Source organism: Vespa mandarinia, chromosome 1 (genome assembly GCF_050613455.1).
Source record: "Vespa mandarinia isolate Hongniang chromosome 1, ASM5061345v1, whole genome shotgun sequence".
Taxonomy (NCBI): domain Eukaryota; kingdom Metazoa; phylum Arthropoda; class Insecta; order Hymenoptera; family Vespidae; genus Vespa; species Vespa mandarinia.
Window position 1 is genome coordinate 7,513,708 of NC_140810.1, and position 14,957 is coordinate 7,528,664.

The 14,957-nt window shown below is 26.4% G+C and overlaps 6 protein-coding genes across 17 annotated transcripts; 4 read left to right on the forward strand and 2 right to left on the reverse strand.

The window, feature by feature from the left end:
- Positions 1-183: 183 nt before the first annotated feature.
- Positions 184-1,615, reverse strand: LOC118447041 (zinc finger protein 830). Its single transcript, XM_035878442.2, has 4 exons — positions 1,512-1,615; positions 902-1,397; positions 669-838; positions 184-597 (listed from the first exon to the last, which is right to left on the reverse strand). The coding sequence occupies exons 1-4, from the start codon at positions 1,613-1,615 to the stop codon at positions 456-458; spliced, it is 912 nt and encodes a 303-aa protein (XP_035734335.1). The 3' UTR covers positions 184-455.
- Mesh1 (Metazoan SpoT homolog-1) lies at positions 1,403-3,011 on the forward strand. Of its 5 annotated transcripts, none has more exons than XM_035878443.2 (5): positions 1,403-1,521; positions 1,678-1,776; positions 2,130-2,368; positions 2,439-2,770; positions 2,853-3,011. In XM_035878443.2, exons 2-5 carry the CDS (start codon positions 1,739-1,741, stop codon positions 3,009-3,011), a joined length of 768 nt encoding a protein of 255 aa, XP_035734336.2. In that variant the 5' UTR covers positions 1,403-1,521; positions 1,678-1,738. The 5 variants fall into 5 exon arrangements, with proteins under 5 accessions (XP_035734336.2, XP_085513299.1, XP_035734337.2 ...); XM_085657173.1 differs by having other exon boundaries at positions 1,496-1,521; positions 2,141-2,368; XM_035878444.2 differs by lacking the exon at positions 1,403-1,521 and having other exon boundaries at positions 1,623-1,776; positions 2,141-2,368.
- LOC118447039 (phosphoserine aminotransferase) lies at positions 2,818-5,677 on the reverse strand. 3 transcript variants are annotated; one of them, XM_085657158.1, is made up of 9 exons: positions 5,293-5,677; positions 4,586-4,777; positions 4,387-4,499; positions 4,140-4,301; positions 3,951-4,045; positions 3,707-3,876; positions 3,370-3,630; positions 3,153-3,257; positions 2,818-2,943 (listed from the first exon to the last, which is right to left on the reverse strand). In XM_085657158.1, the coding sequence occupies exons 3-9, from the start codon at positions 4,466-4,468 to the stop codon at positions 2,910-2,912; spliced, it is 909 nt and encodes a 302-aa protein (XP_085513284.1). In that variant the 5' UTR covers positions 4,469-4,499; positions 4,586-4,777; positions 5,293-5,677; the 3' UTR covers positions 2,818-2,909. The 3 variants fall into 3 exon arrangements, with proteins under 3 accessions (XP_085513284.1, XP_085513276.1, XP_035734329.1); XM_085657150.1 differs by having other exon boundaries at positions 2,831-2,943; positions 4,586-4,716; positions 5,293-5,672; XM_035878436.2 differs by lacking the exon at positions 2,818-2,943 and having other exon boundaries at positions 3,117-3,257; positions 4,586-4,716; positions 5,293-5,671.
- Positions 5,678-6,723: 1,046 nt separating this feature from the next.
- LOC118447043 (succinate dehydrogenase assembly factor 4, mitochondrial) lies at positions 6,724-7,555 on the forward strand. Its single transcript, XM_035878445.2, has 3 exons — positions 6,724-6,890; positions 6,965-7,068; positions 7,157-7,555. Exons 1-3 carry the CDS (start codon positions 6,808-6,810, stop codon positions 7,324-7,326), a joined length of 357 nt encoding a protein of 118 aa, XP_035734338.1. The 5' UTR covers positions 6,724-6,807; the 3' UTR covers positions 7,327-7,555.
- Positions 7,556-7,959: 404 nt separating this feature from the next.
- Nap1 (Nucleosome assembly protein 1) lies at positions 7,960-11,775 on the forward strand. 5 transcript variants are annotated; one of them, XR_004839758.2, is made up of 9 exons: positions 7,963-8,098; positions 9,010-9,169; positions 9,776-10,065; positions 10,160-10,313; positions 10,456-10,593; positions 10,742-10,889; positions 10,954-11,073; positions 11,164-11,379; positions 11,498-11,772. XR_004839758.2 is itself a non-coding variant. In XM_035878434.2 (9 exons), the coding sequence occupies exons 2-9, from the start codon at positions 9,014-9,016 to the stop codon at positions 11,506-11,508; spliced, it is 1,167 nt and encodes a 388-aa protein (XP_035734327.1). In that variant the 5' UTR covers positions 7,963-8,098; positions 9,010-9,013; the 3' UTR covers positions 11,509-11,773. The 5 variants fall into 5 exon arrangements, 4 of the variants coding, with proteins under 4 accessions (XP_035734328.1, XP_035734327.1, XP_085513575.1 ...); XM_035878434.2 differs by having other exon boundaries at positions 11,164-11,313; positions 11,498-11,773; XM_085657449.1 differs by having other exon boundaries at positions 11,164-11,280; positions 11,498-11,773.
- A 491-nt stretch (positions 11,776-12,266) lies between these two features.
- LOC118447037 (N-acetylglucosamine-6-phosphate deacetylase) lies at positions 12,267-14,733 on the forward strand. Of its 2 annotated transcripts, XM_035878432.2 has the most exons (8): positions 12,267-12,621; positions 13,074-13,121; positions 13,185-13,348; positions 13,423-13,552; positions 13,655-13,743; positions 13,807-13,951; positions 14,037-14,213; positions 14,299-14,733. In XM_035878432.2, exons 1-8 carry the CDS (start codon positions 12,414-12,416, stop codon positions 14,496-14,498), a joined length of 1,161 nt encoding a protein of 386 aa, XP_035734325.1. In that variant the 5' UTR covers positions 12,267-12,413; the 3' UTR covers positions 14,499-14,733. The 2 variants fall into 2 exon arrangements, with proteins under 2 accessions (XP_035734325.1, XP_035734323.1); XM_035878430.2 differs by having other exon boundaries at positions 13,074-13,348; positions 14,299-14,730.
- Positions 14,734-14,957: the final 224 nt, after the last annotated feature.

Below are 14,957 nucleotides of genomic sequence, written 5' to 3' on the forward strand. Positions count from 1 at the left end.
ATTTGTAAACGTACTATATATATATATATATATATATATATATATATATATATATATATATATATATATATATATATATTATATACTATATACTTTAATAGCGGCTTAGCGTACCTTGTAATCTTTATATTATATATTTCATTTAATATAGCTTATAACAAATAATATATAACGTATACCAAATGTATTTGAAACTTAATTATATTCTGAATTCATTTTAATAAAATCTTAATACACTGTATACATGTTGTTAATTTAAGATTTCCAATTTTGCGACAATTGTTCATACTTTTAGATCTTCTTTCTTTTCAAAGGATTATATCTTCTTTCTTCCAAATAGTATTAATAGCAATTGAAGAAATTTAAAAACATAACTTTTATATACACTTATGGTAATATATTTTATATATTATAATAATTAATTAATGTAAGTACACAAAGTTCAGAGATATATTTTATTTATAAGAATTTTTTGCTCTCCAATCTAAAAATTCATCAAACTCTGCTTCGTCACCGCTAGATGTATCACCCTCTATATTGTCCTGTTTTCTATCCGTAGCTTGAACTTGTTCCTTTCGTTTTACAAAGTCCATTACCCTTTTAAATAAGTTTTATGTAAAAATAATAAAAGAGAAGAATATTATTTTTAATGTATTCAGTATTCTTACCGTGACCAATATCGTATTTGTTCTTCTATCTCATCTATCTGCCTCTCTGTTGTTGCTTCTTCTTGATCATCAGCTATGATTTGTGCAGATTGAGCTGTTTCCTCCTTGATTTCTTTCTTAAATTTCTCCCATTCTTCCTCAATTGGATCTTTGTATTCAACATTACGTACCTAAAAAAAAAAAAGGAAAAATATAGACATTCTTTATAAAAATCATGCTTTCTGAAACTTTACTTTAGCATCCAAAATTGGATCATCAAAAAATCCTTCTGGCAAGGCTGCTTGATTTACGTCTCTTGCTTTCTCCTTTTCTTTGTCTATATCATTTTCTATATCTGTATGTATCCTATTTTCTGCGTCATTTGTTACCTCCAAAGAACTTTTTGATTCTTGTGTAATAGGCATGACTGGTGTAGAAGTGACGCATGATTGCTTAGAAGAATTATCAAAAAAATCTGCTGGTAAATTTGATTGTGCAGATGGTTTAGAAGGATTCTTGAGTATAACCTTTATTTTCTTATTTGTAATATTTCCCTCTAATGGTGAACCAGGCCTTCTTAATGTAGTTGATACATTAGTAGTTGAATGTCGTTCAATTTCTAACTTCGTTTTTTTTGCTAATATCACATTTTCTTTATGTGTTTTAGAATTGATATGAACGACCCAAACTGTTTCGTTGCGTACGATAGATTTACAGAGAATACACATTAATTGCCCTGCATCTGTATATGTGTTTACCATGGTTAAGGACATTAACAAAAAATGCTGTTTCTACATAAACAAAATAAAATATAATAACTAACTTGACCTTAATTTTAACCTAAAATAGTAATAAAAAGGATATTTTGCTAAAGGTGATTCTATCTTCTTCACTATTTCTAATTTTTTTTTATGTTCACTCATAGCCTTTCTTAAATCTTCTTGTGTCAATTTTCTTTTGATAGACATTTTGACAATTTTTCAACGCACTACGTAACACTGATTAGAATTGTTAATCAAAAACTTTTCAGGTTATGTTTTGTCACGATCATGATCCAGTAATAACTTGTAACGAAACGTACATACAAGTACATGCGCAATATAGGAAACTATCAGCTGAGATCTATCTGGTATAATTTTATGCACATTTATAATATAGAACACAATTAAACAAATTATTGATTAACTTACACTTTTATCGATGCATTTTATGAAATTAACATCAATGTTTAAAACAAATGAAAACATTCATGTCTTTAATTAAAGTAAACATTAACCTTTTTGAAAGAATAATATCATCTCTCTTTATTTACTTAAAGTAGAAGAAATTTTTTTGAAACATTAACAACAAAAAAATAACATTAAAAATGAGTAATTTTTATCTTTTGGAACTTAACATGCTAAATGAAAATATAAAAACTACATCTTCACGTATAATGACGTATAAGACATATAAAGACACTCGTTTTGATGTAACTAAAAGCGTTTTTTTAGCAACGATGACAGATCCACTGATAGGTATAAAAGAAAGTACTACTGAAAAAACGATAGCATATGCTGATCCATTCAAGAAGGGTGGTCCTTGTGATGATTGCATTTCAAGACTTTCAAATGATCAATTGATATCATTGATTATTAAATGTACTGATTTTGCTGCAAAAAAACATAGTACTCAGAGAAGAAAAGATCCTGCACAAACACCTTATATAAATCATCCCATAGGTTTGATATAGCAAATATAATTAGTAAATAAATGAAATACCTATTATGCATTTAAAAATTATTATTTTAGGAGTTGCAAACATTTTAGTTCAAGAAGGCGAAATATATGACCCTGTTGTAATTTTAGCTGCACTTCTACATGATACTGTAGAAGATACAGATACTAATTTTGATGAGATAGAACTAGAATTTGGATATACAGTGAGTCAAGTTGTTCAAGAAGTAACTGATGATAAAACTCTGCCTAAAGAAGAACGTAAACGTTTGCAAATAGAAAATGCACCTAAAAGAAGTCATAGAGCTAAGTTAGTATTATTAGCAGATAAATTATATAATTTACGAGATCTTCAAAAGAGTACTCCAATTTGCTGGACACCTGAAAGAGTAAGGGAATACTTTAAGGTAAATTTTATCCTCAACAAAGCCTTTATTATTAACTAATGATATATAAGAAAATTAATTTTTAAGTATATTTAAATTACAGTGGGCTAAAGCTGTTGTAGATAGAATCCGCAGAACTAATTCTAATTTGGAGACTGCATTAGATAGAGTATTTGCAAAACAAAGAATTGGAACTGAAACAAAATGTAAATGTGTAAAAGATAATTCACAAAATGTTTGTAATAGTGAAAATATAAATTAATTCTTATTGATTTTATGAAAGATATTATCGATTTTACAAAACATATACATTAGCCTTGTATTTACAAATAATACAGACCAATAAAATCGATATTGAAAAGCTGCAAAAAAGTTTAATAACATCGATGATGAAAGTTTTTACTTCTTGGTATGCTGCTTATGAAACCATTTCATATATTCTGCTAATACTTCAACTTCATCTTCTCGAATTGCGTTATATAATGAAGCACGTATACCGCCAACAGACCTATAACATATTTGTAATAGAACACTTGAGTAAATTTTTACATTTCTCATACTGGTATCATTTTTCATTAGTTCAGAAATAAAACAATGTTTCTTTAATGTATTCTATTGACCTGTGACCCTTTAATTGAAGCATTCCACGACTGACTGCACCAGAAAGGAATTCTTTTTCTAGCTCCTCATCATTGTCTCTTATTCTAAATGGAATATTCATTTTACTGCGTGCATTTATATCGATCGGACATTTATAAAATCCATCAGAATTATCAATTATATTATATATCTTTTGACTCTTTTTAATTGCATTTTGTTCCATAGTTTCAACGCCTCCGCGTTCTTTTATCCAGTTAAATACTCGATTGACAAAATATATTCTAAAATAAATATAAAGAAATAATGGATAAAACGAATGATGTGATTATTTAAAAAAAATTTTTTAATTATATTTACTGGAAAAGAGGCGGAGTATTGTGTAAGGAATTATCGTTTGCCATGACGGTGAAATTTAAAATTGTGGGACAAACTGACATGGCATGACCGAGAAGATCATCTCGTACAATTACTAAAGTAACGCCAGCTGGTCCGATATTCTTCTGTGCGCCAGCAAAGATTAGTCCAAACTATAATAAATTTTATATATCCAATGATACTGTAATTATTAAAGAAAAAGAAAAAAAAACATTGTTTTATATACTTTCGAAATATCTAAGGGTTTCGTTAATATGTTCGACGACATATCGGCAATCAGCGGTACTTCATTTGTTTCCGGAATATAATTCCATTCGACACCTAAAATTATATAGAAATATCATTATGTATATGTAAAAAAAAAGAAAAAAGAAAAAGTATTTGCTCATGTTTGTTCAGTTTCCATCAGAGTTACCATGAATAGTCTCATTAGCGCAATAATAAAGGTAAGATGTTTTCGAATCCAAATTCCATGTACTTTGATCCGGTATTCCTGTATATTTTGCTTCTTTTGGTAAAACCATATTAACTTTTCCATATTTACTTGCTTCTTTCGCTGCTTTGGCTGACCATGATCCTAAAAATATTATAATATATATTTTATTTTATTTTTCTGTACGAAGAATTACATAATAAATTTTTAATACATTGCACATATTTACCAGTAACGATGTAATCCGCCGCACCGGTAGTCATTAAATTTAATGGAATAGCTGCAAACAATCCTGTGCCCCCTCCTTGCATAAACAAAATCTTATAATTATCTGGTATATTTCTGTGAAATGACAAATACAATAATACCAATGTAATATATATTTTTCTAATAATGCGATAAAAATGAAAATTATTTTTCGAACTTACAATAAATCTCGCAAAACATTTTGCGCATCATTGATGATCTTTTCGAAATCTTTCGAACGGTGACTTAACTCGACTATACTTATTCCACTACCCGCAAATGAAAGCAACTCTTCCTGTACTTCTCTCAATACCTACAAATCATACGTTTACCATATATACGATACGATCTATGGTCCAATGAACTCTTGTGACCTACATATAAGATGTCTATGAAATTATCGAATTCTTTGCGCATTATACTTAATGATAAAATTATGTTGTTAATATTATTAAAAAATGAAATTTTCTCTCTCTCTCTCTTTCTCTCCATATATATATGTATATATATATATATATATATATATATATATATATACATATATATATATGCATGTATATATGTATGTATGTGTATATATATATATATATATATATATATATATATATATAATAGTATTTTTGAAATCTTTATTAACAGTTAAAAATTTTCGTAATACATCTACCGATACTTTCAAAATATCTCAATGTCATTTCACTTGAATAAATATAAAGAATAAATACAAAGAATATTGGTTGAATATATCGAAATTATATAAAAATCATTTGATATCTATATGGTATATACTGACATATTTAAAAATAAAACTAACAGTATATAGATCATTGATCTAGATCTTAAAGCATTAATAATCAAAAAAAAAAAGAAATAGATCTTTTTTTGAAGATACCTCTTCTGGTAGTTTTCCCGGTCCTGCGCCGAAATTGATAACATGTTCCTTTTTATCGTGTTGTTGATCAACCATTCTGAAGACGTAAGAAAACACTTGAATCGATCGATGTTCGTTAATCAACTGGCTTTTAAAGTAAAAACTGGAAATATAGTCGCGTTTGTAAGCTTATCGTTCTAAAATGATATCGAATGGAGGGGATTATCGCTTCAATGTATACAATTTTGTACTCTTCATTTCCACGACCTTTCGCTTGGGTACTTGTTCACTGAACCGGTTCTTGTTTCTATATTTTCTTTTGTAGAAATCAATCTGCTATTTTTTCAAGCGAATATATATACGTTATAACTGAACAACGTTGATTTAACTACCTGTTGAGTATAATGGTGGATTCGTATCACTTCGTCTATCTTCGTCAAATTCATATCACCGAATATAAAACCGCGAAAAACAAAACTATATATCATACTTTTCATCAAATAACTAATAAAATTTTTCATAGGAACAAATATACGCGAAGAATTTAGGACAAAAGGAACAAGAAAAAATTAGCAATGATAGTAATAAATAGTACTAACTAAAGTTTAATATCAAGCTCATTGTAACAATCATCTTTGTTTTACGGTCAATCGAGATTAAATTCTTGATAATCTTTAACCTGAGTATATAAGTATACGTGTATTAATTTCTGGTTTAATCCGGTATTAATAATTTCACATTCCGGTTTTTATTTAAGAGCTGTCTTAAATGAATGATAACACATTGTTGTATTCTCAATTAATCATATGATTAGCAGATAATATATTGGTACTATTTTCGGTTAATCATATGATTAACAGGTAATATATTGTCAATAAATAATTCTTATCGTTGTTATTTTAATTTATCATATATTATTATTAACAATAATAGTTTATTAGCGTAACATACAAATAGGTAAATAAAATGATAATTCTCACTTGATATGATCATTAGAATTTTTATTTAATCTTACCGTAATAGAATAATAAGAATGAATTGAGATTCACTTCTTTTTTGGCGATCGTTATATTACAAAATAATATATAGGATCTATATTTTTCTTCATTGTACATATTTGTTACTTTATTTCTTAATTATCCCTATCATTAAAATATCGCACTTACATAATATTTCCATATATATGATATAAATGGAAAGATATAAAACACGTGGAAAAGAGATCATTATGCTTCATTAATACTCCTGATTAGATTATCGATTATTTTACATTAATTATTTTACATTTGCATTTATTTTTAATTTTTAATAAATTCTTTGCAATAATCAATAAATAATATATTAATTATTTATCTTTTCATATGTTCGTAACACATAAAGTGTCGATAAATTAGTTAACAGTCGATAAAAATCTTGATTCACCAGTTTTGAGCGTGTGAATATATGTATATATAATTAACACATGCTATTACTTTATCAGCTGTTCGCTGAAGAAACATAACCTTCTTAACAAATTTGTACAAATTTAGTGAAAAAATGCTTAGTAGCAAAGTTTTGAACAATATGGCGCAAAATGTTCGAATTATAATTGATCTGAAAGAATTGAACAAAACTAATAGGTAGTAAATAAAGTATAAAGTGATATTGATTAATTTAACATAACTTTTTCAAAGCTTGCATTTTTCTTATATAGTCTTTTCATAGATTGCATACGTTTGTTTTCGGAGAAAAAAACAAATGAAAAAGTGGAAAGTGAAAGGATTAAAGAATTTAGGAAAAAATTACGTACACCTATAGGTTATTAATACTTAATGAAATAAAAAGAATACATAGTATCAATGTACTATAATATATTAATAAAATATATTCTTATTATATTTAATAGATAAATTACCAGAATTTGATGAAGGGAAGCATCCATATCAAGAAAAAGAACCTTTGAAATCATTTCCAGATAATACAAATCCAAAAACAGGTGAAATTAATGGACCTCGTGGACCAGAACCAACTCGTTATGGAGATTGGGAAAGAAAAGGACGTGTGACAGATTTTTAGATATTCATTCAATACAACTATCACAATAATTATTTTTGAAAAACTATATTAATTATGTATCATTAGTAATATTTCCATTATAATGTTATTGTGTAAATTGTAAATATAAGTTATGCATAGTAAAATGTTAATACAATAGAACTTTATCAATACTTTTTTAGAGTAATACGAATTATATATAGTATATAGAGAAAAATAGCTTTAATTATCTACAAATTATTTGCTAATTTACAAAAGCATATTATTTATTGTTTGTTTTAGACAAAATATTTATATTGAATATAATAAAGAGATATATATTGGAAATATCAATTTCTTTTGAAAAAACTATTAAATTTTTTAAGGAACGCTATACTCGCTATTCAATTATTAATCAATGAAATTAGCTTCATTTAATTTTTATGTATCTATTAATGATAATTTAAAAAAAATAAAATTTAGTAAAATAATAAATTATATGTTTAAAATGATATTGTTGTAAAAAGAATTTTAATCATAATCTACTTTCAAAGGATATAATTTGCACTTTAAATAAAACAAATAAAATTTAGAATCATGGGAAAATCGATGTTCTTATTGGTTGGAATCTTGCTTCGAGGAACGAAACATCTTGATTGGTCCGTATTTCTGTCTAATTTCGAAACGCACCTAGCAACTAACTTCGCATCATCTACGTATAACGAAAGCTACGATAAAACCATCGATACAACGGCCGGTTCGTTGTTCTTGGTTTTGTTCCTTCTTCTTTTCCGAACGACATCATTGTTAAGAGGTACGTGATTATAATTTAATAAGTCTTTTTTTCCTTATAAACGCATGTTATTATTGCAATATTACTTTTATTCTATATATACAATTTATTTTAGCATTCTTAAATAGATATAACGCCGCAAATTTTAGATTGGAGGTCATCCCATGTGCATGTCTATGTCTTTGCATTATAATTGTTAATCTTTCTTCAATTTTTTATATAATCTCATAAATTTTCTTTATGAAAAATTGGTTTTTTACGATATTTCATTTCTACCTGTTGTTTTAATCTTATTTTATAATGATAAATTTTTACGTTTTATGATGTAAGCGTATATCCCAACAAATAACCTTTTAGTATTGTGAACATGGTGAGTTAAATGTCAATCTTAATTCGCATGTACTCTAATTTGCAATGAAATAACTTTTAAAGGGTATTATTTTTTAAATCGTTTAATATTTATTTGAGAAATAGTCAATTGTTATAATAAAACAAGGTACTTATATTTTTAAAAAGTGATGTATTAATTGAAAGTTTTATTGTACTATAACATTGAATTTGTTAAAGTTACACACAGCATATCTGATAATATCACTGCTTAACAAAATTTTGTAGAAATTTATGTTTTGATATTGATAGCATGTACATTACTTTTATTTGAACCCCAGCCTTTTGTGTTTAATAAGATACCGTATCAGTTTTATATGTTCTCATTCTTCTTTTCATAAAAAATTAAACTAAAAGTAATCTAATTGAGAATTTATAATGTTTTATTTCTAAAATATATGTAAAATTATATATCTACAAAGATATAATTTTAATTACACGATAAGATCTGTTGAACAAACAAATCATATAGATTTTAAGAAGTCTCTGTAGTTTTAATTGCATTATTTTTAATATCTTTCATGGAAAATAAATCTGGATTATAGTACTATGACCACTGATCCAGAACGTGCCGGAGATACTACTGATACGGAATCTGTTGAAGATGAAGATGAACGCAACACTTCAGAGTTAGATCCCCAAATATTTAGTAGACCTGACGGATTAGATGCTCTGCAAGATCTCGTTTGTGCACCTGGAATAGAGGTATTCCAAAATTATATTGTCAGTTCCAAACATTTATTATAGTTTTAGAAAAAAAAGATATATATTAGTATATGTTATTTTGCTATTTTAAAAATCAATTTTTTTTTTTTAATGGCTGGTTGTTTTGGTATATTTACCATGTTTATTAAACAATTGCTACTTATGCATGTAATTAATATAAATATTTTTTTATGAACAAATAAATAAATAATATAATTCTGTTATAGGAATCTAAGCAACTTACGAGTAATTTTATACAAAATTATGTAATTTTACATGTTATCATAATATACGTAGATAATTGTATTACTGATAAGAAAGAAATTTCTTCACTTATAGTATATAGTAGTTTTAAAAATAACAGAGTAATAATTTAAAAAGTACATACATATTAACACACACAATAAGATCTATAAGTTTGAATATAAATGTATATTTAAAAATTAACAAAAAATTTCTGTCCTTGTTTTAATTGTAGAAAATGATAATTAATTAAATTTAAAAATTACTTAATCATGAAATTACTTAATATCTTTAATTATGATTTGAAATACTCTCTTCAATGAATCATGTTATTCTATCAAAAAATATTATCTTAATTTTTAGCAAATGCAGTCGCTACCAGCACCTATTAAACGTAGAATTAAGGCTCTCAAACAACTGCAACTGGTCACTACTAATATTGAAGCCAAATTTTATGAAGAAGTACACGCTTTAGAATGTGCTTATTACAATATGTGTGCACCATTATATGAGAAAAGAAGTCTAATAGTTTCTGGTTCGTATGAACCAACAGATGAGCAATGTGTTTGGGAAAGTGATGAAGATGAAGAAGCCTTGTCAAATGAGTTAAAATTGAAAGCAAATCTTGAAGATTCTCAGGAAAAAAAAGAGGAGTATGTTTTTATTTATATATTGTATAATTTAATAAAATATCTAATTATAATAATGGATTTTATATGGGAATTTATTAAAATTACTTTGTGTTAGAGCTGAGAATGAAGATATTAAAGGAATACCTGCATTTTGGTTAACGATATTTAAAAATGTTGGAATGTTGGCTGATATGGTTCAAGAACATGATGAACCAATTTTAACACATTTATATGACATTAAAGTAAAATTTCTAAAATCTAATCCAATGGTAAGTAATATAAATAACAATATTTTACATTATATTAATATGTTACTAATAACACTATATTAGCATGCACGTTATATTAATGTTACTAATAACACTTAAAATCTATTATTTAGAGTTTATTATATTAAAATCTATGTTTTAGGGTTTTGTTCTCGAATTCTATTTTGAACCAAATGAATATTTTACTAATTCTGTTCTTACTAAAGAATATATAATGAGATGTGTACCAGAAAAAAATGATCCATTCAGTTTTGAAGGACCTGAAATATACAAAAGCAAGGTAACAATTATTAGATTAAATGTAATATTATTAATTAATTTATAGGGGAGAAAGTTTGATTTAATATAAAAAGTATATCGGGTATATTTTGTTGTAGAAAGTAATATATTTTTGTATACCAAAACTAATGTATGTTTATCATGTTTAGGGTTGTGTAATTGATTGGAAAAAAGGAAAGAATGTAACAGTCAAAACAATAAAAAAGAATCAAAAGCATAAATCTCGAGGTTCTATGCGTACAGTAACAAAAACTGTTCAAAATGATTCATTCTTCAATTTCTTTAGTCCACCAGTTGGTAAGTAAACATTTGTTATTGATATGGTAATGATATAATTTTTTTAAATAATTGAATATTTCAGTGCCAGATGATGCAGAAGCGGAGTTAGATGATGAAACTCAAGCTTTGGTTACAAGTGATTTTGAAATTGGACATTATATTAGAGAACGTATAGTTCCCAGAGCTGTACTGTACTATACAGGTAATTTAGTTAAGCATACATATATATTATATATTAATATATTTTATATAACTATTATACATACATATAATTTATTTTCATTATTTTTAGGTGAAGGATTAGAAGATGATGAAGATTATGAAGATGAAGAAGAGGAAGATGATGATGATGATGTTGTAACTACAGAAGAAGAAGATGAAGAATCTTCTCCAACCAATGCGCCTTCAGGTGGGAAACAACAAGGCGATGATCCTAATGAATGTAAACAACAGTAGAATCTCGTATGAATTACGATAAAAATGAAAAAAAAATCATTCGTGCGTTACAGTAAGCAAGAACATACTAACAAAACCTGACCGATAACTGCCTAGATATCCTGCGCCTTTGGCTCCAACATAATCCTCTTTGTATGAACCATCTAATCATATCATATCTCCTATTCCAGATCAAGCCTAGACTCTTCAACATACCAGTGACAAAATTATGCGTATCCCCCCTCTAAATCAACGTTAATAATGAATAGTATATGGCTATTTACTGCTAAGACCTAATGATGTCATAAGTGTAACAGTTATGCTCTCAATATGATTATTGTCATTTTTAATTACTGCGTTTTATACTGTTGTTACGTTTATATATGCAGGCAAAAGGCTGGTTAAATTTTTTTCCAGACGCGTTGATCTATGAACAAATTTTGGGTACTGTTGAAGCATTTTTAATACAAAAGTAAAAAAAACTATACATAGATCTCATTTATTTTAATCTACCAACATTTTTATTGAATTCTTTAAAGATTGTTTTGAAACAAAAAAGAAAAAAAGAAATATAAACCATATGATATTGAAATAAAACATTAATATTATTTTAATGAAATATATATGGTAGTAATTTTATGTTGATGCTTTTGCTTTAATTGTTTTGCATAATGTATCAGTGTTTCCAAACACATACCTCAACACGTATGGTAAGTAATATTCTGTATACCATACAATATATTAAACAGTAAACATATACCTACATACATTACAAATTTATTTATATGCTTCTAAATATTATTGTGTAAAGACTGTACATAAAAAACATTACTTCCTTTGTAATACAGAACTGTGTTGGGTAAAATAGAAATATTTTTTACTTACATATAATATTAATTATTCTCATGACCTTACTGAATATTTAATGTGTTTTTAGCGACATCTTCTGAATATGTTGACAATTCGAAGGTCAATGGCATTTGTGGGCTAACAGTTTGATAAGAAAAGTTCGCTGATAATGGCTTGATACTTAATTATAAAAGTCTAATTTTTTTTTATTACACTGGGTTCGTCAGTTTCGTACATATCTTTTCTTGAGTATCAAAAATGGATAACAATAAATTGATACTGAAACAATTTCACAATTGTAACATTCTACGGGATGGCAAGATTATAAATGAAGATTTATGGGTTCGTGATGGAAAAATTATAAATCCTGAAAAGATTTTTTATGATGAAAAAATTTTACCTGATTGTAGAATAGATTGTCAAGGCGCACTAATTTCACCAGGTTACATAGATTTACAAATCAACGGTACTTTAAGATAACATATCTATATTTTTGCAATATGTGATATCTGTTATTTTTTATGTCGATTCAATTATTTTTATCGTTATTATTACTTCTTTGTAAATAATTTTAACCTTGTAATAATCATTAAATAACATTAAACATTAATTTTAGACATGTTTTTAATATTTTATTATAATAATGATATAAATTATTATGATATAAAATTATGATTAAAATGATATAATTATTATGATATAAATAAATGTTATAAACTAGAGGTTATACATAATTATCTGGTGAAAGACATAAAGGACAGAAATATGAATACCAAGTAAAACAATCTTCTAAAAATATCAAAGAGATTTAAAAAATTCAACAGATATATAACAGCACATAAAATTGTTATACAAATTATATGCTATAAACAATTTTTATTGGTAATCACAAATTTATTTAGTACTTTTATTAAATAGGTGGTTTTGGAATAGATTTTTCACATAATATCGAGAACGTCGAAGAAGGTATAAATAAGATAGCAAAAAATTTATTAGCATATGGTGTTACATCATTTTGTCCTACATTAGTTACATCTCCTAGTGATACATATTACAAAGTACTGTCAAAGATAAAAAAACAAAACGGTGGTAATCACGGAGCAACTATATTAGGTGTTCATTTAGAAGGTCCATTTATAAGTCTTGATAAAAAAGGTGCTCATCCTGCAAAATATATTAAAAATTTTGAACATGTGAGTAATAAAAATAAATTCTAATAATTTTTTGAAAAATTAGATTTATTCATTAAATAATTTTTATATTGCAGGGATTTAAATCATTAATTGATATGTATGGCATTTTGGATAATGTTTGTCTTCTTACATTAGCTCCAGAAATTCCAAATGCCATGTCTGTAATCAATGAATTATGCAAAAGAAATATTAAAGTTTCAGTAGGTAAGTTTATTGAAGTATCTTGTACTCTATTTGAATTTATTTTACATTACACATATTTCTCTTTCTTTATTTATTTTAGTGGTTTTGATATTATCATTGTAGGACATTCTATTGCCAGTTTAAATGAAGGAGAGGCAGCAGTAAAACATGGAGCCACGTTTATTACACATCTTTTCAATGCAATGTTACCAGTAAATATACTAAATTTAATGTATAACATAATATTATTTAATAATCTGTTTTATATCTTATAGTTCCACCATCGTGATCCAGGATTAGTTGGCTTATTGACATCCGATCAAATACCACCTGGAAAGATTGTTCATTTTGGCATCATAGCTGATGGTGTTCATACTCACCCTGCAGCATTAAGAATTGCACATAGAACACATCCTGAAGGTTAATAAAATTTTATATTTTATTTTAATTTCCTTATGTTCTTTTTTATTACACTATATTAAAATCTATCATATAACAATAAAAGGACTCGTCCTTGTAACTGATGCAATATCAGCATTGGGTTTGAAAGAAGGTGTACATCAATTAGGCCAGCTTGATATAGAAGTACGTAAAGGGCGTGCCTATATTGCTGGTACAAATACTCTTTGTGGCAGTGTGGCTGAAATGTCTGAATGTGTACGTATTTTTAAGGAAGCAACAGGTAATTACATTATTTCTTACAAAATGAGTAATATCATCAAAATCATAAGTACATTAATTTAATTCTATTATGTTTTATTGTATAGGCTGCTCAGTAGTTGAAGCCTTAGAAGCTGCAACCTTGCATCCAGCAAGAGCACTAAAAATTGAATCTAAAAAAGGTGTATTAAATTTTGGTGCTGATGCTGATTTTGTTTTACTAGATGATAATCTAGAACTCCTATCTACATGGATATCAGGAGATTGTGTTTATACTAAATGCAAATGTACCTTGCAGTCTTCATGAAAAATTTTGTCAGTATGAGAATATTAATATTATGAAACAGACAATATTTTGATTTTTAAATAATAATTTATTGTATTACTTAATGGCTATGAATTTTACGCCTATTATGTTAAAGTGAATGTATTTGCACAGGTTACATTTATTTCATTGCATATTATATATTTTATATATTACTTTTTTATTTCTTGATATTAATCTTATGAATTGTATAATATCTATTAATCTTGATTTTTTTAATCTATGCTGTCGCATACAAAGTCTGCATAAACATAATATTTTATGATTATATTGTTGTGCAGTTTGTATTTTTTAAAATCTTAATATGCAATGTAAATATAATAAATATTTACATTTTGTACAAGATAAATTTTAATATACAATATAAATAATACAACTGAAATAATTATTTACAATTTATATTACTTTATTTGTAAAACAGCATATATATATTAACTACAG